General features: G+C 52.7%; 4 protein-coding genes across 8 annotated transcripts; 3 read left to right on the top strand and 1 right to left on the bottom strand.

Annotated features, from left to right (window-relative positions):
* Nucleotides 1-444: 444 nt before the first annotated feature.
* On the top strand, nucleotides 445-2,145 carry LOC310918975 (T-cell surface glycoprotein CD3 gamma chain-like). The gene is made up of 5 exons (XM_083878046.1): nucleotides 445-567; nucleotides 864-1,067; nucleotides 1,379-1,510; nucleotides 1,666-1,706; nucleotides 1,947-2,145. Exons 1-5 carry the CDS (start codon nucleotides 495-497, stop codon nucleotides 2,007-2,009), a joined length of 513 nt encoding a protein of 170 aa, XP_083734172.1. The 5' UTR covers nucleotides 445-494; the 3' UTR covers nucleotides 2,010-2,145.
* A 1,280-nt stretch (nucleotides 2,146-3,425) lies between these two features.
* On the bottom strand, nucleotides 3,426-7,828 carry CD3E (CD3 epsilon subunit of T-cell receptor complex). Of its 5 annotated transcripts, none has more exons than XM_083878014.1 (8): nucleotides 7,774-7,828; nucleotides 6,732-6,885; nucleotides 6,531-6,659; nucleotides 5,478-5,498; nucleotides 5,182-5,196; nucleotides 4,782-4,982; nucleotides 4,384-4,536; nucleotides 3,773-4,062 (listed from the first exon to the last, which is right to left on the bottom strand). In XM_083878014.1, exons 3-8 carry the CDS (start codon nucleotides 6,583-6,585, stop codon nucleotides 3,953-3,955), a joined length of 555 nt encoding a protein of 184 aa, XP_083734140.1. In that variant the 5' UTR covers nucleotides 6,586-6,659; nucleotides 6,732-6,885; nucleotides 7,774-7,828; the 3' UTR covers nucleotides 3,773-3,952. The 5 variants fall into 5 exon arrangements, with proteins under 5 accessions (XP_083734143.1, XP_083734140.1, XP_083734141.1 ...); XM_083878015.1 differs by having other exon boundaries at nucleotides 6,531-6,630; XM_083878016.1 differs by having other exon boundaries at nucleotides 6,759-6,885.
* A 1,232-nt stretch (nucleotides 7,829-9,060) lies between these two features.
* On the top strand, nucleotides 9,061-13,694 carry MPZL2 (myelin protein zero like 2). The gene is made up of 6 exons (XM_083878012.1): nucleotides 9,061-9,170; nucleotides 10,551-10,717; nucleotides 11,058-11,268; nucleotides 11,697-11,841; nucleotides 12,253-12,340; nucleotides 12,849-13,694. The coding sequence occupies exons 1-5, from the start codon at nucleotides 9,116-9,118 to the stop codon at nucleotides 12,311-12,313; spliced, it is 639 nt and encodes a 212-aa protein (XP_083734138.1). The 5' UTR covers nucleotides 9,061-9,115; the 3' UTR covers nucleotides 12,314-12,340; nucleotides 12,849-13,694.
* A 914-nt stretch (nucleotides 13,695-14,608) lies between these two features.
* On the top strand, nucleotides 14,609-21,247 carry MPZL3 (myelin protein zero like 3). Its single transcript, XM_083878127.1, has 6 exons — nucleotides 14,609-14,712; nucleotides 15,756-15,922; nucleotides 16,360-16,570; nucleotides 17,493-17,658; nucleotides 18,372-18,435; nucleotides 20,311-21,247. Exons 1-6 carry the CDS (start codon nucleotides 14,634-14,636, stop codon nucleotides 20,335-20,337), a joined length of 714 nt encoding a protein of 237 aa, XP_083734253.1. The 5' UTR covers nucleotides 14,609-14,633; the 3' UTR covers nucleotides 20,338-21,247.
* Nucleotides 21,248-21,498: the final 251 nt, after the last annotated feature.

Raw genomic sequence — 21,498 nt, 5'->3', positions numbered from 1 at the left:
TGTGACTGCGTGGGACACCAGTGGACACTGGCGATCTGTCACTGTAGGGGGACATGGAAATCCTGGGGGCTCCCCAGCTGCTGCAGGGCTCCCTGGGTGCTGGGGGAGCTCCCTGGATGCCGGGGAAGCCCCTTGGGTGCTGGGGGAGCTCCTTGGATGCTGGCGGACCTGTGGATGCTGCGGGGTTCTGTGGCTCTGCGGGGACTGGGAGGTCCTGGATTCCCGGGAATCCACGGCTGCTGGAAGCCCTTGGCTGCAGAGGGTCCCTGGCTGCTGGAGGAGCCGAACCTCAGCCCCTCTGTGCCCTCACACGGATGTCAGGCTGTTTCGGGGTGAGGAGGCAGGTTCCCCATCCATCCCCGGCTGCAGGGGGAGGGAGCATCAGCCCCCGGCATCCGGTACCTGACGCAGCCCGGGGCGGGTGGTGCCTTGTGGTGAGCAGCTCTCCGCACGTCCCGGCAGCACCAAGGGGACAGAGCCAGCACCGCCGTGCCATGGCCGGGGGAAAGGGGCTCAGTGCCTGGGCACTGCTGGCCAGCCTGGCCGTGGCCAGCTGGGGGGTCCGAGGTGAGTCTTCCGGGGTGGGGTCAGCGGCCGGACACTGCCCGTGGTGCCTGGACATGCCGGGAGAGTGCTGGGAAAGAGCCCCGAGGCTTGCTGAGGCTTTCCACCAGGGAAGGTTTGGAATGTTTTGGGGAAAAAGGAATCAGTGCAACAGGGATAGGGGAGCCTGCTTTGCCCAGAGTGTTTTTGGGACAGCCTGATGTGATGCTTCATCTCCATGACGGAGCTCGGAGCTCGGAGCTCTGCACTAGTGTGGATAACTCAGAGCTGAAGCTCTCTGCTCTCCTCTCCTTCCACAGGGCAGATATTCGTGAAGGAATTCAGTGGGAAGGTGTTCCTGGAGTGTGTGCGAAGCCAAGGCAAAAACATCACGTGGTGGAAAGATGGGGACGCTGTTGGGCACGAAGCACAGCTGGACCTCAGCGGGGTTTATGACGACCCCAGAGGCCTCTACGTGTGTGAAACAGGAGGCCAGAGGAAAAGCCTCCAGGTGCACTATCGCAGTAAGTGTTGCACACCTGCTTTTCCAGAGCCAGAACTGCTTGGAGCTTTCACCCAAGCCTTGAGGGAATGTCCCCCCACATCTGGCAGTGTCTCTGCTGGTTTACTGCAGGTTCCTCTGCGTGCGGTGTCACTGTGGCAGCTCTGCAGCCTTATTTAGGGTTGTGACCTGCTTCTCTAGCCCTGCAGGGGTGTGGGGGACACATGGCAGCTTGTGCCACTGCCCTGGCTCACACAGCAAACCCAGCTGCTCTGTTTTGGCCTGGCAGAGCTGGCTGAGCCCTCAGTGTCCATGTCCTTTTGGGCTTTCCAGTGTGCCAGAACTGCATCGAGGTGGACGCTCCCACCATCTCCGGCATCGTTGTCGCGGACGTGGTGGCCACGCTGTTCCTGGCCGTGGCCGTGTACTGCATCACTGGCCACGACAGGGGACACACATCACGAGGTGAGGAACAGGAGAGGCCCCAGGGCTGTGCCTGGCACCTCTGGGGGCTGTGTGTGGCACCCAGGGGCCGCAGCCAACTCTTGGGTTTGTTTGGAAATGTTGCCCACATTGCCCGTGGCTCCCTTGATCCCTGACCTTGACTTTTCTTCCCTCAGCTTCTGACAGGCAGAACCTGATCGCCAATGAGCTCTACCAGGTGAGGGTGGGGGCACCCCTGTGTGTCTGTGGGGACACCTTCAGCATCCCTGTGTGTGTGTGTGTGTAGACACCTCCAGCACCCCTGTGTGTGTGGGGACACTTCCAGCACCCCTGTATGTGTGTGGGCACCTTCAGCATCCCTGTGTGGAGAGAATCTTGCCAAAGGCTGATCCAGCTCGCCCTCCCAGGCCTGGGCAGATACAGTTTTGGCTCATGTCTCCTTTTTTCCCCCTCCCAGCCCCTCGGAGAGCGGGAGGATGAGCAGTACAGCCGGCTGGCTCCCGCCCGTGCCCGAAAGTGAAGTGGGAAGATTCTGAGACTGCCTTCATCAGCGTGCTGGTTTCGCTTGGAGGTCCCTCCAGAGTGGGCTGCTTGTAACCCTGTAATCATTCCACACCTCTTGCACTTCCATATTCCTGCCATTAAAGATGGGCCTGTCCCACACCCTCCCTGCTCCGTGTTGTGTCCAGGTCCTGGGGAAGGCACATACAGGATGGGATCTGGTGTCTCCCATGGAGTGGGATTTGGTCACTGGGAAGGTCCACATGGAGTGGGATTTGGTCACTGGGAAGGTCCACATGGAATGGGATTTGATCACTGGGAAGGTCCACATGGAATGGGATTTGATCACTGGGAAGGCACATATGGGATGGGATTTGGTCACTGGGAAGGCACACATGAGGTGGGATTTGGTCACTGGGAAGGTGCACACGGGATGGGATCTGGTGTCTCCTTAGGTCCACATGGGGTGGGATTTGATCACTGGGAAGGTGCACACGGGATGGAATTTGGTCACTGGTCTCCATTCCCCAGCCCCAAGCAGCTCTGAGTCCCCAAAACGGAACACAGACTCCAGACAGGGCCACCCTTGGAAGGACAAAGAAATATTCCCCTGGTGCAGGTGAGCACAGAGGCAGAGCTGCTGCCTGTGGGGGGGTGCTGATCCTGTTGAGACGAGGAATGTGTGGGATGGCACTGGCTGGGACAAACACTGGGGCAAACTGGTACATTGATGCACCCCAAAAATGTGGGTAGAAGCACTGGGGTGTAGCAAAATTTAGGGAGTTTTTGAAGCAAAATTTAGGCCCTGTACACCCAGAGCAATCCAAGCTTCTCCCACCCCACTGGCAGGCTGAGCAGGCGTCCCTGCAGCAGCTCTGGCTTGCAGAAGGTAAGAACATGGCCCTGAGTGTTTCTGGAGCTGCTGGGGGTTGGTGCTGTGTGTATCTCACCATCTCCCTGCTAGGGGTGTGGGGGCCGTTGTGGTGAACAGCCCAGCTGTGCCTCCAAACCGCATCCTGCGGGGCACAGCACTGCTGGGGCTCCCCTCCTCTCCTGCAGCTCAACCACCCCCAGCCCCTGCTCTGCTGCTGCTTCCTCTGCTCAGGGGCTGCCTCAGCCGGGCTTCGACCTGAAACTGGCATCAAAACAGCCCACGGGCCCTTCTCAGCCTGTGGGTTGAGCAGTTCCATTGCTGCTGGGCCGTTTTGGGGGGTTTTTAGTGTCTGCCTCTGCTGCTTCGGCTGCAAAGAGAGGTCAGGCTGTGAAAGGTGAGAGCAGGATGAGCTCAGAGGCAAATCCCCCTGAGGAAGATCTGCTCCCAGCCCAGGGAACCACCAGAAGCAAGTGGAGGCACTCAGGGCAGAAATTAAACTGGAGGGAAAACCAACAGGAGCAGAGAGAAGTGTGAGGGGAGAAGGAGACCAGGAACCACCAGTGAGGCTGCAGTCCTTTATTGAGAAGGAAATCTCTTGCCAGTGTGCTCGTTTCTGTTCCCTGATGGCAAACCCAAGCACACCCCGGGGTGGGACGGCATGTCCCTGTCCTGTGGGCACCTGGCTTATCCCAAAATGCCAGAGCCTCAGCAGAGCTGCAGGGAGCTGGGAACAAGGTGGGCAGAAGCGTTTGGCCCCAGTGCTGCTGGTTCCAGCCTGTCATCCCCGGGAATTTCAGATGCCCCTGGGTCCCAGGCCTGCATACACCTCCCGCTGGCCTTTCCGGATGGGCTGTGGGAACAGCAGAGATCTGCCTTCAGCAATCCTTACCTGAGCCCACACAGCACATGGAGAAAAGCACGGCAGAGCAGGGGTAGTGCACGGGGAGCTGCAGTTCTGCTCCCAGGTAAATCCCCGTGGCAGCACCAGGAAAAGGGGCTCCTCCCTCACCACCCTTTTCCTCCACTGCCAGGAAAGCTTAGAGCTTGACTGGATGCTTCCTCAAGGATAAGTGACGTGGCTATCAGCCCTAGCCAGCCCTGGCTGTCCCTCCCCAGCCAGCAGGGATGGGAAGCTCAGGGATGGTCCTCACCTCGTAGTCCGGGTTTGGGACAGGGGGAGGACGCTGCATCTTCTGACCTGAAACAGAGGCACAGAGAGGGGGAATCCTTGGGGATTCCTGTCCTGAGGCACCTTCAGGCTGATCCCAGGACCAGGCACACCATGGATATTCTGAGTTCTCAAAGAGGCAACTGGTGCCTGGGAAATAGGTCCATGTGTGCAGAAAGCTTTGGCACAGCAGCTACTCCCATCCCTGCACAAAGGCAGCCTGGAGAGCACCCGTGGGAAGCAGGAGCATTGACTGGAAGCTGGTGGGGAGCAGAGGCTGCCCCACCACACAGTGGGGATTAGGATTTCCCTGGGAGCTCAGAGGATGGAGATGTCTGGAATGGCTCTCACCTCGTGGCCGACTGTCCCCAGCAGAGCTGGCCCGTCCCTTCCTGCCTTTGCTGAAGTAATAGACCAGGATCAGCACCCCCAGGGTGATGAGGAGGTCTGCAGTGATGATCCCTGCCACGGTCAGGGCATCCAGCTCCTCGCAGTTGGCACACACTGCAGGGGATGAGGGCAGGGGATGCTCAGAGCCAGAGCCCAGGCTGGCACAGGGCTGCAGGCAGCTGGGCAGGGAAAAGGGGAGATTCTTTCTGCCAGAAATGGGCTCTGGGGTTCCTTCACTGCCCACACAGGGCAGGAATGGCCTCAACAGCATCACGTTCACCCCCACCCAGCACCAAAACCCAAGTGTCAGCTCCTCAAACCTGCCACTGGCATGTGCAGGGTGAGGGGTCTGCGCTCACCTTTGGCATTCAGGTACAGCTCATGTTTCCTGTTCCCCAAGGAACAGCTCAGGTTGGCAGATTTGCTGTCATGGTCCCTGATAGTGAACTTCCTCTCCTTGATGGCCTGTGCTGTCCCAGACAGGGTCCACTGGATGTCATCGTCATCAATGGGACATGTGATTGTCACCGTGGTGCCAGAAATCTCCACCAGGAATTCCCCTTGGGAGGACAAACCAATGAGAAAGGGAACCAAGGGCAAAACTCAAATATTTCTACCTGGTTTTTAGTCAGCTACAGACTTTATATCCCTCTAAGTACTAAAGATATTTAAAGATTAGTATTAAGGATTAGTATTAAGGATTAGTATTAAAGATTAGTATTAAAGATATTAATATTTTTGCTGGTAACATTCACTTACCCTCCAGCTCTTCATCTGCAAAACAGAAAAAAAGGAGTGTTAAAAAATTGTTTCATCGTTGCCTCACTGCTTGGAAATGCTGTTGGAAATGCCCAACACTGGTAATAATTAATCACTGGTAATAATTAATAAGGACCAATTTCCCCAATCAGTAAGATCACTATCAATTAATGAACAGTGACTTTTTTCTTACCCCGCAATATTTACAAAATTCAAATCTTTCTATTTGACTTTTACTCTTTATTTGGGATTTTTAGCACAATAAATATTTAAGGACGGCGGTAAAATGCACTTACCCTGCTGAGCTGTGGTGCCAGCTGCAAAAAAAAAAAAGAATAATAAATGTTAAATTATTGAGCTTCAGGTATGACACACCTTTCCTACACCCAGGACCTCCTTTCTGAAGTCAGCTGCTTGAAAGAGATGTTTATAATCCCACATTCATGCTGAGGGCATCAGAAATGTTCTGGTGGTGAGACAGGATGTTGTTCTGAACGTGGAAGCCATTTTTGACACAGCCTAACACAGAATGGAAACTTGAATCATTTTCCAACCCAGCTCAGAAAAAAAGAGTTGTTATTGCAAGGTGCAAACCCCGAAATTCTGCTTTATTATCATGGAGCAAACAGTGCTGGGAAACCTGGTATGAACCTCTGTCCTCTGCAGGAGACCTCGCTGCAGAGTGGGACCCTGACGTTGATTTAACGCTATAAAACTCTTTATCTGTGTAGTTTTTCTGCCTTGTAGGAAACAACTCTCTCCATGGAAGGCTCTGGAGCTGGAATATTAAAGAAAGAATTTTTAGGAGGTGTGAAACGGATTTGTGATTTCCTTTAAAGTCTTTTTGCGAAAAGTAATGTAAGTAAGTGATTGCAGATTTGAATTCCACAGCCAGCGGACCTGGCTGGAGAGAAGAGAGAAGGAGACCTGATGATCTTTTATTTTACATAGACAAAATTAAATTAGAAAAAAAGAACAGGCCGTTGATGACAAACCACGTTTCCTATCCTCACAAAGATTGGCGTTTGCAGCACTTTGGCGGAGTAGTTGTACTCTTAACAACTCTCAATGGAGTAACAACAATGGTTTACCTTGCACGTCTCTCCTCATTATAGGCTTCTTTAGAGCCTTTTCAGGTGCTCTGCTCCTCACCCTGAACCAGCGGGGCATTCCAGCTGCTCAGCTGGGAGCCTCCACCACTCCCGATATCCCCCCACGCCTGAAGTTATTTACCCCGGATCACCAAACGCTTTCGGTGCACGGATAAAGGACAAAACCAAAACCAAGAGCGTGGAACCTCACAGCTCACACTGCACCGAGCTGCTCTGGCCTGGAGTTTGGGGACTCACCTGCACACAGCAGCAACCCCAGGAGGGGCAGGGACCGCTCCAGCCTCATCCTCATCTTCCTCCTCCTGCTGCTCCTCTCCACCACATCAGACAGGCATGGCTGTGGCAGGAAAGAACACGGTGGGTTTTCTTTAGAAAGAGGCCCAGGATTGCTTTTTTTCCCAGAATTGCCACCGACCCGAGCAGGGCTGGGGGACTCACTCTTTCCAGAGCAGCCAATGCACACACGTGAAATAAGCCCGGGTCAGGAAGTGTGGAGGCTCAAAATGTCTTCATGGGACGTCACCGGCAGCGAGGGGTGGCTGCTCTGCTCTGCACCAGCTCTGCAGGGCTCGGGACAGCTCCTGGAGCTGCCCTGGGAGCAGCAGGACAGAGAAAGGAGCTGGAATCAGATTCGCCATCAGGACCTTCCCAACAGCTTCTCAAAGTGGGGGTTTGAGAAGTTCCAACTGTGGCAAACGACTTCACGCGGCGTCACAAGATGGTTTGGGTGGGAAGGGACCATAAATCCCATCCAGTGCCACCCCTGCCATGGCAGAGACACCTTCCACCGTCCCAGGCTCCTCCAATCCCTGTCCAGCCTGGCCTTGCACACTTCAGGGATGCAGGGGCAGCCACAGCTTCTCTGGGCACCCTGTGCCAGGGCCTGCCCACCCTCCCAGGGAACAATTCCTTTCCTATATCCCATCTAACCGTGCCCTCTGGCAGTTTGAACCCATTCCCCCTTGTTCCATCCTCCAGCTGCTGACAGAGAGCCCCTCTCCACCTTCCCTGCGGGTTCCTTTGAGGCTCTGGCAGGTCGGAACGAAGGCACCAGAAGCAGCACCCAAAGCTCAGCCCCCAGCTCTGCTCGGGCACAGAGCTGAGGCCATCGCTCCCTGCCCACCGCCTGCCCCCAGCCCCTCTCCACGGACCCTCCCGGAGTTATCCCGGCAGCGGTTTTGGGAGGTTCTCCCGCCCGGGCGCTGCCCTGGAAGTGTCCTGGCCCCACTAGAGGGGGCTCCTGCCGCGGCCAGCGCCGCTCGCCGGGCACGGTCCCTCCCAGCCGGGCTTGGGGCACGCACAGACCCCGGCGGGATCGCGCCAGGGGCACCCCAGGCTCTGCTGCCCGCAGGGATGAGGGCACGGACAGACAGGGAGTGATGCTGTACCCCATTCCCTTACTGGGGTGCTGCCTTGGGCTGTCAGGGCTTTCTCTTCCTTATTTGTGTTTCCAAGTGGAGCGTCAGAGCATTGAGGTTACTGGCGAGTGTGCAGGGACGTGGTCTTCTCTTAGCTGGAGTCCACATGTTCTGAAAGAAGATGAAGGTTGGTAGAAGTCTGCAGGTAAAGGTGGGAATAGGGGCTGTTCCCAGCCCGGTGCAGAAACAGGATGAGGAAGTGGCAGCAAATTGGCTGCTAAACTTCCATCACCACCTGAACAAAGCCCCAGAGTGACAAATATTCACGGCGGCAAGGAAACAAAAGGAGGTGATGTGTTGGAACAGTAACTGCCGGGAAATCTGGGGAGGTGGAGTAATGAAGGGCTGACACGGGACCACATCATTCCCGGAAAAATGGAGATTCTCGGTGTCCTGGGGCTGTCAGCAGGGATGCGTTAGCACACACAGGCTTCCCTGCTCTGTTCTGGGCTCTGTCCAGGGAGCTGACACCCTCAGTGCTGCTTTTCCATCGCCAAATCGCTCAAGGGATCCCCCTCCCCAAACACCCAGAGCTTCCCTTGCACCCCTGCAAAGGAAACCAGCACCAGCCGCGAGTGAAACCGGTAACCTGGGATGACCTCTGGGGACGGGATAATGAACCAGACACCAGCACTGCCACGGCCAGTGATTTATGGCCCTGGAGAGCAAACATCCCCACTCTGCCAGCGCACAGGCTCAGGCTGGTTTCACACTCGCACTGCTCCCACGTGTCTCCTGCAGAATATTTTGTGTCCCACGGGATTTCTCGCTCCTGGAGCACCGCGGCGGTTCCTCAGCCGTGCCTGGAATACGGCCGGGCTGGACACGTTTCCTACTTGATTTTTCCAAGAACTTCCCAAGCACCAGGCTCCCAATCCTTGGCTGCAGCCAAGGAACGTTCAAATAGTTTTAGGGCACGTATCTGTGTTTGGTGGGACGTTTCCATGCTCTGCATGAGGGCCCGCACTGCGGCCGTGGACTGTCGGTTTGGGGCCGCTCTTTTGAGGATTGTTCGCAGCTTTTTCGCCGAACAATTGGCCCTCATTCCTTCGAGCCACCTATGAACACCTCCAGGCAAATGTTCCTTTACCTCCCACAAGAGGGGAGTGGTTTCGGGTGGCGGCTGGGAGGAGGAATGATTGCAACACAAAAGAGCAGGGGAATATGGGAGGGAGAAGAAATTAATCTCACCTTGGGAATCTTGCTGATTCCGGGCAGAAGTGAACGGGGCTGGGCGCACCTCGGCGGGGAGCGCAGGGGGAGCGCTCACCTCCCCTCGCAGGCCCAGCTGGGGGCAAGGAATCTGCCCCATCGTGCTGGGAAGACTTCGAGAAACTCATCTTTCAGCCGGTGACGGAGAACCCGAAGCGGATTTGTCTTTGCAGCCCCGGATTTGTGTCCCCGATGCGCGGCCGCACCTGGCTGGGCGCTGCGCTCGTTCTTGGGGCGCAGCTCCGAGGTGAGGAAACCTGGCCCCGGCCGCCTTCATTTCCTTCTTCTGATCCCTTAAATCATCCCTAAGGCAGAGGCTTTCCCCCGTCCTTGCTGCGATTCTTTCTGCGCGCGGGGTTCGCTGGAAGTGGCACCAAGTGCTTGAGTTTCTTCCCCAACAGGTTTGGGCGTATTGGAGAGGAAGAACACCGATCCCGTCCGCTGATCTCCTCCTCAGCTCGGGTTTCAAAGTCTTTTTCTCTCCTGCTGGGAATCTGAACTTTACTCTCAGCTTTTTTTTTTTTTTTTTTTTTTTTTTTTTTTTTTTTTTTTTTTTTTTTCTTTTGCTACCTTTGTTCCTAAACAGTCGGGGATTGTCCAGGAGCTCCGGCTTCACATCCTTCACACAGCAAAGGTTCCAGACTGGCACGAAACTCACTCGAATTTTCGGTGGTTTATATCAAAACACCCGGATTTTAAGAATAACACATCCTCCTTTCCCAAATGCATCAGCACAGGGATGTAATCTGCCTTGGAAACAAGTATTTTGCTCTTACTTCATGCTTATTTTTTTTTCAAATGTAAAGATTTGGCACCAGCTCCGTGTATGAGCAACAAGTTCTCTGCCAATGACGTTTTTCACGTGTAAATATCTTCAATGTTTTGGCATTCCTTTGAGATAAGGAATTATTTGGAAGGAAGTATTTACTCATACATTACTTCCAAATACATCTTCATTATGAAGTTATGTTTAGCAACCCTAGATAAGCTGCCTCTTTTTTTTTTGCCTTTTTTTTTTTTCTTGAATCACACTGGAGTTAACTTCCTAATGTGACAGGATATTGATATTTTCTATTTCCTTCCCCAGCAAACCATTAATTTTTCTTATTTTTCATTTTCCTCTTCTCTTTTCCTTGCTCTCCCTCCTGCTGGTTGTCCCTCTTCCAGGGGAGCATCGAGTGAGTGATGCTCACTTATTTTTAAAGCAGCAGCCGTGGAGGTTGTGGGGATGTTTCTCGGAAAAACAAATCCATATTTACCTTGAGGATTTCACTTAGAATTCTTCAGCCTGGCTGACTTTCCTGGAGTTGCCCAGCTGGGCCATAAAGCGTCTAAAACTGGCTCTGGATATATCAGTAAGAGCCGTTCCACCATGGTGTGCATGATGCTGAGCAGGAAGTGTATAAAGGGAGGTTCTAGCATGGGAAATAGCAATTTTTGAGTGGGCTTTAGTCCGGTTTGAGGGAGTTCTTGTGAATAAATCTGCAGGGCCTCCCCCCTTGAAGTGTTTGTGAGACACTCAGGTTATCCCTTGCCAGCGCAGATGAGGCTCCCAGGGAACTGAAGGCGATAAGGAGCGGTGATGAGCTCACTGCAGACAGTGATTTCCCCCTGTTCGTCCCCGCAGCGCTGTGGCTGGCGGCAGCAGTGGAAGTTCACACTGCCAAGGAGGTGGTCGCCGTGAACGGGACCAACCAGCGGCTGAAATGCACCTTTTCCAGCAGCAGCCCCGTGAGCCAGCAGCTGTCAGTGAGCTGGAACTTCCAGCCCGAGGACCTGAGCGCTCATGAGCCGGTGAGTGACATTTTTGTGCTCCATTTCAGGGGTTTTCATCCCTGCCCCAATACCCAGGGTGAGCAGTGAGTGGGTTCAGACACACCCAAAACCCACAGGTACATTTGGGCCTTCGTCACTTGTAGTGATTAATCCGAGCTCTGTTTATAGACCTGCCTAAAAAAACACTCTCACGTTTACTTTTGGGTGATCAGGGCTAAAATACTTGTGGTTTTATGAAGCTGGACCTGCTGGCACCACAGCTGAGCCCTGTCTTAGGTGACATCCCTGACAAGACTTCAGGAATCTTCCAGCCCCCCCTTCGAAGCCAGGCCACTCGACGTTCCTGTGATTTTTGCAGGTGTTTTACTACCTGAAGGAGCCCTACAAGCCCCCCTCGGGGAGGTTTAAAGAGCGAGTCACCTGGGACGGGAACATTGAGCGTAACGATGTTTCCATCATCATCTGGAACCTGCAGCCCAGTGACAACGGCACCTTCACCTGCCAGGTGACAAACTGGCCAGATGTCTACGGCACCATCGGGGAGGTGCGGCTCCGGGTTGTGCAGAAAGGTGAGAGGCCAAGAAACCCCCCAGAGCTCGGGTGGGTTTAACCAGAGTGGAAAATTAGGGGAGAAAAGGGATCAGAAGTAGAAAGCTGCTAAACTTTAATCACAATCTGAACAAAGCCCCAGAGTGACAAATATTCATGACGGCAAGGAAACAAAAGGAGGTGATACATTGGAACAGTAACTGCCTGGAAATGTGGGGACATGAAGGGCAAACACGGGACCAGATAATTCGTGGGAAAGTGGAGATCCTCGGTGTCCTGGAGCTGCCAGCGCTCAGAAGATTCCCTGCTCTGCTCTGGGCATGGTTCTGGGCTCTGTTCTGTTTCTGGAGGGAAAGAGAGGAGCCTGAGGAAAGGTTTTATTCACAGATCCCAGCCTCGTTCCTCCTGTGTGTCCCTCTGCTTCATTGCTCTGTCTCTCCCCACGCAGTGAACTTCTCAGAAATCCATTTCCTGGCCGTGGCCATCGGATCTGCCTCTGTGCTGATGATCATCGTGGTGACAGCTGTGATTATCTGTCGGCAGCGCCGCAGGAGAGCGCGAGACAAGAGGCTGGAGGTGGCAGACACCGAGTGGTGAGGACATGGCAGGGAGGGGCAGGCTCCTGGGAGGGCCTGACGAGTTTATCTCTGTGGTCTCTCTGAATTGTTGGCTCAGACCCTGCACGGAGCATCCTCAATGCGAAACTCAGAACAATTAGTGATAATTGGCTGTGTGCAGGCAGAGCAGAGCCCCAGGACTGACAAGCTCTGCAGTCCTCATCTGGCCCTTGTCCTTCTCAGTGGCTTCTCACTCAGAGGAGGGCAGAACTGTGGGGGTGGTGGGCAGATGACCACACTGTCCCCTGAGCTGTGGTCACCACACGTGTGGCACCCTCACCATCTCACCTCGGGTGTCCTGTGTGTGAGTCAGGACATCCTGCTGCTCAGCCTGACACTGATTTGGGTTTTTTTTTTCTTTTTTCTTCCCTCCCACTTTTATAACAGTAAAGAAAAGGAAAGCCTGAAGATGGGGGAAGAGAAGGAACCCATTCCATTGGAAGATTAAAGGTCCTTGCTGGTGTGCACAATGCAGGTACACATCCAAACCTTCTTAATTTAAGTCTCAGTGTTCCAGTGGACTCTCCAAGGCAGATTCCCTTGGGTATTTCCCTGCTATTCACAGTCAGAACTGAGGCCACAGTCACACTTCGCTACTGAAGATCCTTCAGAGACAGCTGAACAATCCCTGAACAATCACAGCCTCTTAAATGTACATGAGATTTCTCCACCCTGGTGTTGAGGAGCATTTGTAGGAAAGCCATTGTTGCTGCTTTCCATGGAATTCCTGCTTTGTAGATGAAGAGGAATGAATTACTTCCCTTTTGTCAGTTTTGAATCTGCTTTTTGATTACTTGAACCTTTATGGTTTTAAATTACAGCAGGAAGACTGGCACTGTTCCCATATTCACTTTCTTTGCTTAAACGTGTCAGCATAAATTTCACCCGCAGTTTCTGAGGTCAGCAGCTGCCTCTATTATTTTGGTTTTTGACTATAACCCTGAGTAATGGATGTTTGTTTTTCTTACAATCTTTCTTCTCAGGTGCTTCCAAAGCAGCTGCTGAGAGCTTGTAATTTGGGGTGTTAGAACAAAGCTGGATTACAGACGCCCCACGCTGCCAAGTACCTCTGCTCAACCTGAAAGTCTTGCATGGAAAGAGGGTGACTTTACATGAGCTGTGAATTCCCTTCGGTGAGGCAAAGCAGGAGGATCTTGCCCCATGAACAAAGACCTTCCCTTCATCTTCTCACCCGTGCAATGTGAGCACGGCTTCTCTGGGAGATGAAAGCGCCGAGACTGACTGAACAGAGGGCTGGGAGGTGTCTGAGCAGATGCACCTTTGCACCTTAGAAACCACAAGGTGCCTTTGTGCTGCCCTTTTTTCATTCTCTGAGAATCCTCCCTGGCATCCTGAGAAGGAAGACTGAGCAGTGAGATCTCAGCTGGTACAACAAAAGTCCTTGGAATCCCTTTTTCTACATTAGATGGACAGTGGTAGAGCTGGGCAAGGTGTGCTGTTTGTTATTAGGGATAACATTCACCAGCCAGGGTGGTTTGCACATCCATGTCTGGCAGCTTTGGCAGAATTTAAGGGTTGAGGGGAGTTCTCTGCCTGGGTTCAGCAGCTGTTCCCATTCCCACTCTCACTATCCCAATGTTCCCCTTTGTTCCCCAAAACTGGAACCCATGGAGCTCTAACGGTGTCCAACCAGCCCCAAACCAATCCTGTTACAGTATTTACCCAGCCCCAAATCAAAGCCTCGCCTTGTTTGTTTGTAGAGTGTCTTTAATGGCTTTATGACCTGTGATGTGCCAGCCACGCTGCCTGGCTGTCACCTGGCTGTTTTCATTTCACTTACCTGTGTTGTAAATAAAGGCCCTTGCTGAGAGCTGTGCTGGTGTGACAGGGGGATGTGACCTGGGGGCCCTGACACCTCAAATGAGCAGATTTGCTCTGTTTGTCCCCAAAGTCGGATCCATTACCCGGTGTACAACAAACCAATAATTAAATACTTCAAGGAGACATTGATTATTGATCATTGATTATTCACTTCAGAGGAGCCCAAGCCTGGGTGCTCGGTGGTGTCCCACAAATCCAGCCCATCCCACTGGACTTTTCCACCATTATTTATGTACAGAATTCAGAGTCAGTAACTTTCCAAATACAGCCTCTCTCTTATGATGGGTTAATAATTCCCACACAAGTTATGTCACCCCTGCCAACTTCTACCCCTGCTCGGGGACAGGCTCTTCACCTGGCCAGGACCTGCAGGTGTGATTTTTGGTATTATAACAAAGATAGTTCAGCTCTGGGATATATGAACCTTGGGTTGTGCCCAGTTAGCAGTGTACACACAGACACACATCAACATCCTGATTTGTTACATCCCTAAAACTTGTCAGTTCCAGAGTTTCCTTGGCTAAGGGACGCAGCTGCTGCCTGTTCCCCTGATTAGGTTTTTTTTTTGTTTGTTTTTTGTTTTTTTTTTTTTTTTGAGTGCGCTTTAAAATCTACGAAGATCTCACAGCGAGGAACGTCCTGACTTAATATAATCCCGACACATTCCTCGCGTTGCGGCAGCACCCAAAAACAACAAAAAGCGCAGCGAGAGGGCTGGCGGTGACGGGACCCGCTCGAGGATTTGGGGACACCCGCGGTGGCCGCGCCGGACCTTCCCTTGTCCCGGCCCCAGGTGTGCCCGGGTGTGTCCGTGTGTGTTCAGGTGTGCTCAGGTGTACCCACCCAGGCGCCGCGGCCATTTCGGGGCTGCCCCGCCCTCACCTGGCCCAGGTGAGCGCCATGTTCCGGGGCTGAGCCCGGCCGGGATGCGGCGCCGAGGGGCGGCGGGGCCCGGCGGCCGCCTCCTCCTCTTCCTCCTCCCGCGGGGGGCTCTGCTGCTGCTCGGTAACGGGGGGCTCCGAGGAGATGGAATGGGGTTAAAGGGACGGCAGCGGCGGTGCCCGCGGTGCCCCGAGTGGGAACCGGGCCGGGAGCGCTCGGGATGCGGCTCCGGGATGGTCCCCGGGCAGGGGGAGGCTCGGGAAGGGCTGTCCCGCGGGGGTCGGTGCTCGGGGGAGGAGGGCAGCTCGGGAAGGGCTGTCCCGCGGGGGTCGGTGCTCTGGGGAGGAGGGAGGCTCGGGAAGGGCTGTCCCGCGGGGGTCGGTGCTCGGGGGAGGAGGGAGGCTCGGGAAGGGCTGTCCCGCGGGGGTCGGTGCTCTGGGGAGGAGGGAGGCTCGGGAAGGGCTGTCCCGCGGGGGTCGGCGCTCTGGGGAGGAGGGAGGCTCGGGAAGGGCTGTCCCGCGGGGGTCGGTGCTCGGGGGAGGAGGGAGGCTCGGGAAGGGCTGTCCCGCGGGGGTCGGCGCTCTGGGGAGGAGGGAGGCTCGGGAAGGGCTGTCCCGCGGGGGTCGGTGCTCGGGGGAGGAGGGCAGCTCGGGAAGGGCTGTCCCGGAGCGGCGGGAGGCTCGGACAAAGCTCTCCCCGGAGACTCGGGAGCGGCCGGAGCATCGCGGGGCAGAGGTGGCCGCGCACGCTGGAAACAAGAACTGAGAGCTCTCGGTGCTGTGGAGAGACTTTTGACCCCGTTCGTGTGAAATTCAGGCGCTGCGGCCACACACTCACAGCAGAGCTGCTTTGAAGAACTTAAAGCTGGTATTTTGCAACTGGTCAGAGACGCAGCTGATTGCACTTCACAGCTCTTTGTCCCCACATCTAAATACCTGTGCTGGTTCTGCCCAGGTTCCTCATTTGGAGCCGGTTCCAGTCCCATGGAAAATAGGTCAGGGAAGTTTTCAGCTTTCCTGCAAATTTCACTGTTGAGGAGGGAGTCACTGCTGTGCTTTAATCTCTGAATTCTGGCTGGCCTGCTCATGTCTCAGTATTTTTGGGACAATTTTGCACCTCGCAGTTAACAAGAAATGAATCCCTGCCTTTTGTGCCTGTCCCATCAGGTGTCTGCAATGTTCTTTCCCTGGAAATTAAGACCAGTCCTAAAGTCCGAGCTTTTGTGGGTGAGCAAGTGCTGCTGAAATGCTCCTTCAAATCTAGCTCCCCCATCACGGAGAGCCTGCTGGTGGACTGGACCTACCGGCCCCTCTCGGGGGGACAGATGGAGACAGTAGGTGGAGCAGGGCCTGGCCTCTGGGCATGCTGAAAATCTGAATTTTCTCTTTGCCTTGCCGGTTTGCCGCTTTTACTTTGCGGTTTGGGAGTCTCGTGGTTGCCTTCTTTCCTCTGTAAAATCCCCTTGGGTGTTCTCTGGGTGAAAAAATACTCTAGGTAAATACAAAATAGCATAATAATGTTAAAGTAGATAAATTTGGGGGGTTTGTCACAAGTGCTGCATTGTGCACTGCACAGAATTGTGGTAAAGATTCAGTTGGTAGTTTTACTTCTCTTATATAGGAAATATTTTTCCTGACTTCTAAATTTGTCATTATTCCTTTATGTTTACAATGCAAAATTCCTTCATTTTTGCAGTGCAGAGAAACCATTCACTCTGCTTTTTTGGATGAATGTTTTATTATCAAAATTATTGCCTTTCCCTCCTTGCAGGTTTTTCATTACCAGTCCATCCCACACCCCACACCAGCGGGGAAGTTCAAAGACAGGATATCCTGGGTTGGGAACGTTGCTAAGGGCGATGCTTCCATCATTATCCAAAACCCAGTGCTCAGTGACAACGGGACCTTCATCTGCAGCGTGAAGAACCCTCCAGATGTTTATCACAACATTCCCCAGACGGTGCTGGTGGTTACAGAGCGGGGTAAGGCTCCCTGGCCGTGCTTTGACCTCACCCTGTGACAGAGTTGCTTTGTTGGATCTTGGAGTTCTGAGCACCACGTGGGAAAAGCTCCCTGGACTTCCACGCTGGAGTTCCAGCAGAGGTTACCTCAGCCCTGCCCTCTGAGCTCAGTACTTGGAGAACTCCTGAATTGATTCGAGGCAGGAGGGGACAGGGGGAGCTGTGGTGATAACAGGAATCAAAAGCGTCTCTTTGTTCGCAAGTTTCAGCCTCCGCAAATTGCGGCAGAACAAGTTAAACACTGAGGAAACGCTGGCCTAAAAATAATCTCCACATCACAAGCCCTGATTGTCAGTAATAATTTCCTCATCTGCCCTGCGTGCCAGCCCTGCCCCAAATTCCCAGCTCAGCCGTGCTGGTAGAACTGTGTCGTGCTCTGCCTTCCTCTGCTGCTCCCTCCAGCCGAGCCTGCCTGGGCTGGGTGGAGGGACAGGAGGGGACCACAGAATTGGGGACAGGGGGACAGGAGAGCCCTCTGGGTGTGGGGATGGGAGCCCCATAGATTTGGGGACTGCAGGTTTGGGGACAGGAGCCCTGCAGGTTTGGGGATAGGAGCCCCACAGATTAGGGACTGCAGGTTTGGGGACAGGGGGACAGGAGAGCCCCATGGGTGTGGGGACAGGAGCCCCACAGATGTGAGGACCACAGATTTGGTGGCAGAACCCTGCAGATATGGGGGCTATAGGTTTTGGGACAGGAACTCCACAGATTTGGGGGCTGCAGATTTGGGGACAGGAGCCCCGCAGATTTGGGGACAGAACCCTGCAGATGTGGGGACAGGCTGTTTCCAGCCCTGTGTCTCACATGGAAGGACCACCAAGCTGTGCCCTGACTGTGGGTTTGTCCCACAGGCTCAGCCAAGCCATGTCTCACTGTGTTTCAGGCCTGACCTTCCAGCTGACCTCAGCAGCTCTGCTGTCCATCCTGGTGTTCCTCCCCTCTGCCCTAGTGGTCCTTCTGCTGCTGGTGAGGATGGGGAGGAAATTCCGGGCAGTGAAGGAGAAAGGAAAATGTGGCTACAAGAAATCCTCCATTGAGGTGTCTGATGAGTAAGTGCTGGCTGCAGGCTGGAGCCTGTATTTCCACTTTGGGGTGTGGGCACAGGCACGGGGGATGATTTCCCCACTGCGCTTCAGCATTTCAGTCACTGGTATCTGCCAAAGCAGAAAGCTTTGGGAAATCCCCATGCTGGAGCACAAACCAGGGGCTGCACATCCCCTTTTCTCTGTTGTTCGCGTGAGGAATGCCATGGAACTGAAGCAGTTTAGAGACAGACATATTTCACTTCTGTTATGAGGTTTATTAGAGGCTGAGTCAGCAGGATGTTTCACATATGTGAGCTTTGTGTGCTGTGTTTTGGGGTGAAATCCCCATAAAAGGAAAATAAACCAAATAATGCTGCCTGTGGTGGCCTGAGCAGAGATGTCAGCTACTGAAAGAGCCTCGGAGACTGAACTCCTTTCTGCTCAATTCCTTGCAGAATTGTTTTATAAATGCAGTCTTTCAATGATTGGTGGTGCAAGATCTGCTAGTCAAAAAGCAACTTTTGTTTTAATCTTTGTGGCATTTAAGTGCCACTTTAAAAATGAGACACCTGGCAGCTTTCAGACCTTTTGGCTTTGCTGTGCTTAAAGCCTTAAAGGCTTTTCCTCAGGACAAAAACCCTTTAGCTCTGTGTGGTATAACCAGAATTCACAGTCCAGAGGAGGTCCTGGAGTGTCTGAGGGGAAAAGTCCAACCTGATCCCGTGCTTTTCCTGCAGGCCTGAGCACACAGACAGGGCTGGCTGCGGGGGGAAGATCAAGGAGTGGTGCCTGAACTGTGTGGTAAGTGAAAGTCGGTGTTTTCACAGTGGTTTTGCCAACGTGGGTGCTCAAAGAAGGTGCTAAGAGCAGCGGGCAGGGTGTCCTAACACCCCTAGGTGCCCAAGGTGTGTCCCAAAGGCTCCCCGGAGCTCCCCAGCAGCAGGGAGTGAGAGCTGCTGGTTGTACTGGTGAAGAAGCTGTCATGACATCCATCAAACTGATTTGTTATTTGACTTGATTAGAATCAAAGCTGTCATTTTAAGATGACAAATCAGGGTTGAAGTGCCAGCTACTGCAGGGTTTGTTTGGGGCTCTGTGTGAGCAGTTTGGGGCTGGCAGTGCTGTGCTGGGGAAGGCAGGCTGTCACCCCTCAGCCCTCTGGGTTTTTGCAGAGCTGGTGGAGATCTTCCTCCCTTTACCTCATTTCCATTCCAGCGGAACATTGCTAAACCCTCGCGGTTGGTTTGTTTGTTTCTGCTTTTTTTGTTTGTTGTGCTCTCTGAAGTGGTGGTTGCCTTCTAATTCTGCTGCTTCCCTTCCCACCCCAGCAGCAGCTCCTGTTAATCAGGTGCTCCAGCTCCGGAGCGGTTTTGCCACCAGTTGCCCTTGTTTGTGCGAGTTCTATGTGCTGGGACCGGCAGCCACATTCCAGAGTAATGCCCGATTCGGGAGGGCTTCTCATCCTTTCACGGAGTCCTGCAGGGCAGATTTACCTCAGGGGCACCTTTGCCTCTCAGGTACTCAGTCAGGACGTGAGTTTAGGAGGATTTAAATACATGTTGCTTGATTCACTCCCCTAATGCCAGTGATTTTAAGTGTCCTAAATGCCCAAGCGTGTGCTGATGGCTTCTATTAGATACAGGATGAAAAGCAGGCAATTACATAAGTTGTACATAAAATATTTACAGTTCTGCATTAGGCACAGCAGGGATGGAGCTGCAGTGTTGGGAACGAGGCTTTGGAGAGATGCAGGAAGCAGGAAATGCCTTGTGCCAAAGGCAGAGTTGCCTTGGGAGGTGGAAGGGCTGTTCCAAGTGGCATTCTGGGAATCAGGGAGGTGCCAGGAGGAAAAATGGGAAAGGATGGAGCCCCAGTTTGGTGAGGAAATGCTGTCAGGACATGGGAGATCTTAAAAGTTGAAAAATATCCTGTCATCCTTTGGGAGGAGTCAAATCGGGATGATAAAATCCTGCTGCTTTCATGTAGAGGGCTTTGTCAGGTTTGGTCCTTTGCTGTCTGATATTGAAATATTTATCTGATCAGGTCTCTGAGAATGCTGCCCTCTCACCTTAGCGATTCTGCATTTCTGAGGTTTCTCTAATGCACTTTTTCATGCCTCATATGTGACCAAACAACGAAAATTGCAAAACCAAGGGAAGATCTCTTCAGACTGGAAATGTCTGGAGCGTCAGTGAGATTTTCCCCTGCAGAGCTGAGGTGTTGGGGTGAGCTCAGAGCTGCAGAGCAGCTTGTGGGGACACCATCAAATGATACTGTGGTTACAGCAACGATGGGGTTCTGCAAGCCGGTGTCTGTCAGGCTGAAAAACAATAATTTGTGCTGCTCAGGGCTGTCTCTGCAGGCTGGTGCTGCACATTCTGATTCATCTTTAGCTGCTGCTCCTCTTCAAGCACATTTCACGTGTGGGTTATAGTGTGGTGATGGTGTCTGGAGAAATCAAACATATTTTTATTTGTATTTTTATTTGTATTTATATTTTAATATTTATATTTTCAGGGTTTTTGCAGGTCCCCTGGCTTGTTTGCACAGCAGCATTTTTTTGGAAGCCTCTAGACTCTTGCCAGAAGCCCAGCCAGGCTCAGCATTTGGCTGAACTCATGGCTTGATTCATTTCTTCCCACATAATCTCAGTTTCTCTCCATGTTCCCCGTTTAGGACACAGATGAGGAAGATCCATACTGACAGAAGATTAAAGCTGTGGAAAAAACCCTAAAATTCCAGCACTGAAAATCATGATTGGATCCTTCCAGAAGCTGCTGGATAACCAGTGCATATTGAAGGGCGTGCTCTGCTCTTGGTGGATTGGAAGAATAATGCTGATGGGATCATTCACTTCTATTTAAGCACAAAACAATGATTTTCTAAAAACCTTTCTAATTTATTGGGGAAAAGAAAACCTCTTGCCCTCAGATGTGCGGGGCCTAGAGAAGCCTCAGTGCCTACAGTGCCAATGTGCCTTGGTTTTCCTGCAAATTGGTTTGGTTTTTTGGTGACATCCCTCTTCTCCTGAGCCCTGGAAATCCAACTTTTTGAAGTAAAGGCTGCTCCAGCTCTTTGGGCACTGACAAGGTTTCTTCTCAGGTTTTTTGGAATATGCTGACTGTTTATGAAGTGATATCTGGCATCCTCTGTCGTGGAGTGAAGAGAACCTACTGCTTATGAAGTATTTTTTTATTCAGCTGCATCACTGGGTACCTCTCCTTCTACTTGTAGAGGTGAAGCACAATTCATAGAAAACTACTTTTTTTTTCCTTTTTTTAAATCAGAAATGCAAATGGGGACTCTGTTTCTGGGGACACACAACCCCATCTACCTCAGCCATGGACTCAAGCACTGCCCATAGGAATGTTCTGTTTGCAGTAGCTGTTTTCTTCCTCTCTTCTTCTTCTAAAAGGACCCGTTTTAGGGAAATGGTTCATTGTGCAGCATTACTTCCCCTCCATGTAGGGCATTTCCTCTTTCACCAGCCTTACCCAGCAATGAATGGCAGAGAGCAGTGGAATTCATCCATTCAGTCTCTAAAGAGCTGCTTTCTTTCTGTATCAGTCAAATATTCTCCTTTTATAGATGTGTTCCAGGTTTACTTTTTGGGTGCAATTACCAATAAATTGCATTATTCCATGCTGTGGGTCTCTTTATTTGGCTAAATACAGCTGAACTCCTAAAACTGCCATCCTGAGGTGTAAAAATTGTTGTGTGATGATAGGTAAAGGTTTTCAGGGAGCAGATTTAACCCAAAAGGGAACAGGTACCAGGTCTCCCTTCAGCATCTCTGCTGGCTGCAGCTTTTAGGTGTGGTGAAGCTCTCACTGAGAAGTAGGTCAGCTGTAGGTCTGTGCCTGC

This window comes from Zosterops lateralis (genome assembly GCF_965231275.1).
Source record: "Zosterops lateralis genome assembly, chromosome: 25".
NCBI classification, from domain to species: Eukaryota; Metazoa; Chordata; class Aves; order Passeriformes; family Zosteropidae; genus Zosterops; species Zosterops lateralis.
This window is presented reverse-complemented; position numbering and strand designations above follow the sequence as displayed.

What these genes read in the sequence shown, in the direction of transcription:
- LOC310918975 (XM_083878046.1), top strand. Translation starts at nt 495, where the DNA reads ATGGCCGGGGGAAAGGGGCTCAGTGCCTGGGCACTGCTGGCCAGCCTG. An exon ending in CCTCCAGGTGCACTATCGCA is followed by an intron (nt 1,068 to 1,378) that starts GTAAGTGTTGCA and finishes TGGGCTTTCCAG; the next exon opens with TGTGCCAGAACTGCATCGAG. An exon ending in CAGGGGACACACATCACGAG is followed by an intron (nt 1,511 to 1,665) that starts GTGAGGAACAGG and finishes TTCTTCCCTCAG; the next exon opens with CTTCTGACAGGCAGAACCTG.
- CD3E (XM_083878014.1), bottom strand. Translation starts at nt 6,585, where the DNA reads ATGAGGATGAGGCTGGAGCGGTCCCTGCCCCTCCTGGGGTTGCTGCTG. An exon ending in GCTGTACCTGAATGCCAAAG is followed by an intron (nt 4,537 to 4,781) that starts GTGAGCGCAGAC and finishes CATCCCCTGCAG; the next exon opens with TGTGTGCCAACTGCGAGGAG. An exon ending in TGGGGACAGTCGGCCACGAG is followed by an intron (nt 4,063 to 4,383) that starts GTGAGAGCCATT and finishes CCTCTGTTTCAG; the next exon opens with GTCAGAAGATGCAGCGTCCT.
- MPZL2 (XM_083878012.1), top strand. Translation starts at nt 9,116, where the DNA reads ATGCGCGGCCGCACCTGGCTGGGCGCTGCGCTCGTTCTTGGGGCGCAG. An exon ending in TCTTGGGGCGCAGCTCCGAG is followed by an intron (nt 9,171 to 10,550) that starts GTGAGGAAACCT and finishes TCGTCCCCGCAG; the next exon opens with CGCTGTGGCTGGCGGCAGCA. An exon ending in GCTCCGGGTTGTGCAGAAAG is followed by an intron (nt 11,269 to 11,696) that starts GTGAGAGGCCAA and finishes CTCCCCACGCAG; the next exon opens with TGAACTTCTCAGAAATCCAT.
- MPZL3 (XM_083878127.1), top strand. Translation starts at nt 14,634, where the DNA reads ATGCGGCGCCGAGGGGCGGCGGGGCCCGGCGGCCGCCTCCTCCTCTTC. An exon ending in GGGGGCTCTGCTGCTGCTCG is followed by an intron (nt 14,713 to 15,755) that starts GTAACGGGGGGC and finishes CTGTCCCATCAG; the next exon opens with GTGTCTGCAATGTTCTTTCC. An exon ending in AGTGGTGCCTGAACTGTGTG is followed by an intron (nt 18,436 to 20,310) that starts GTAAGTGAAAGT and finishes TTCCCCGTTTAG; the next exon opens with GACACAGATGAGGAAGATCC.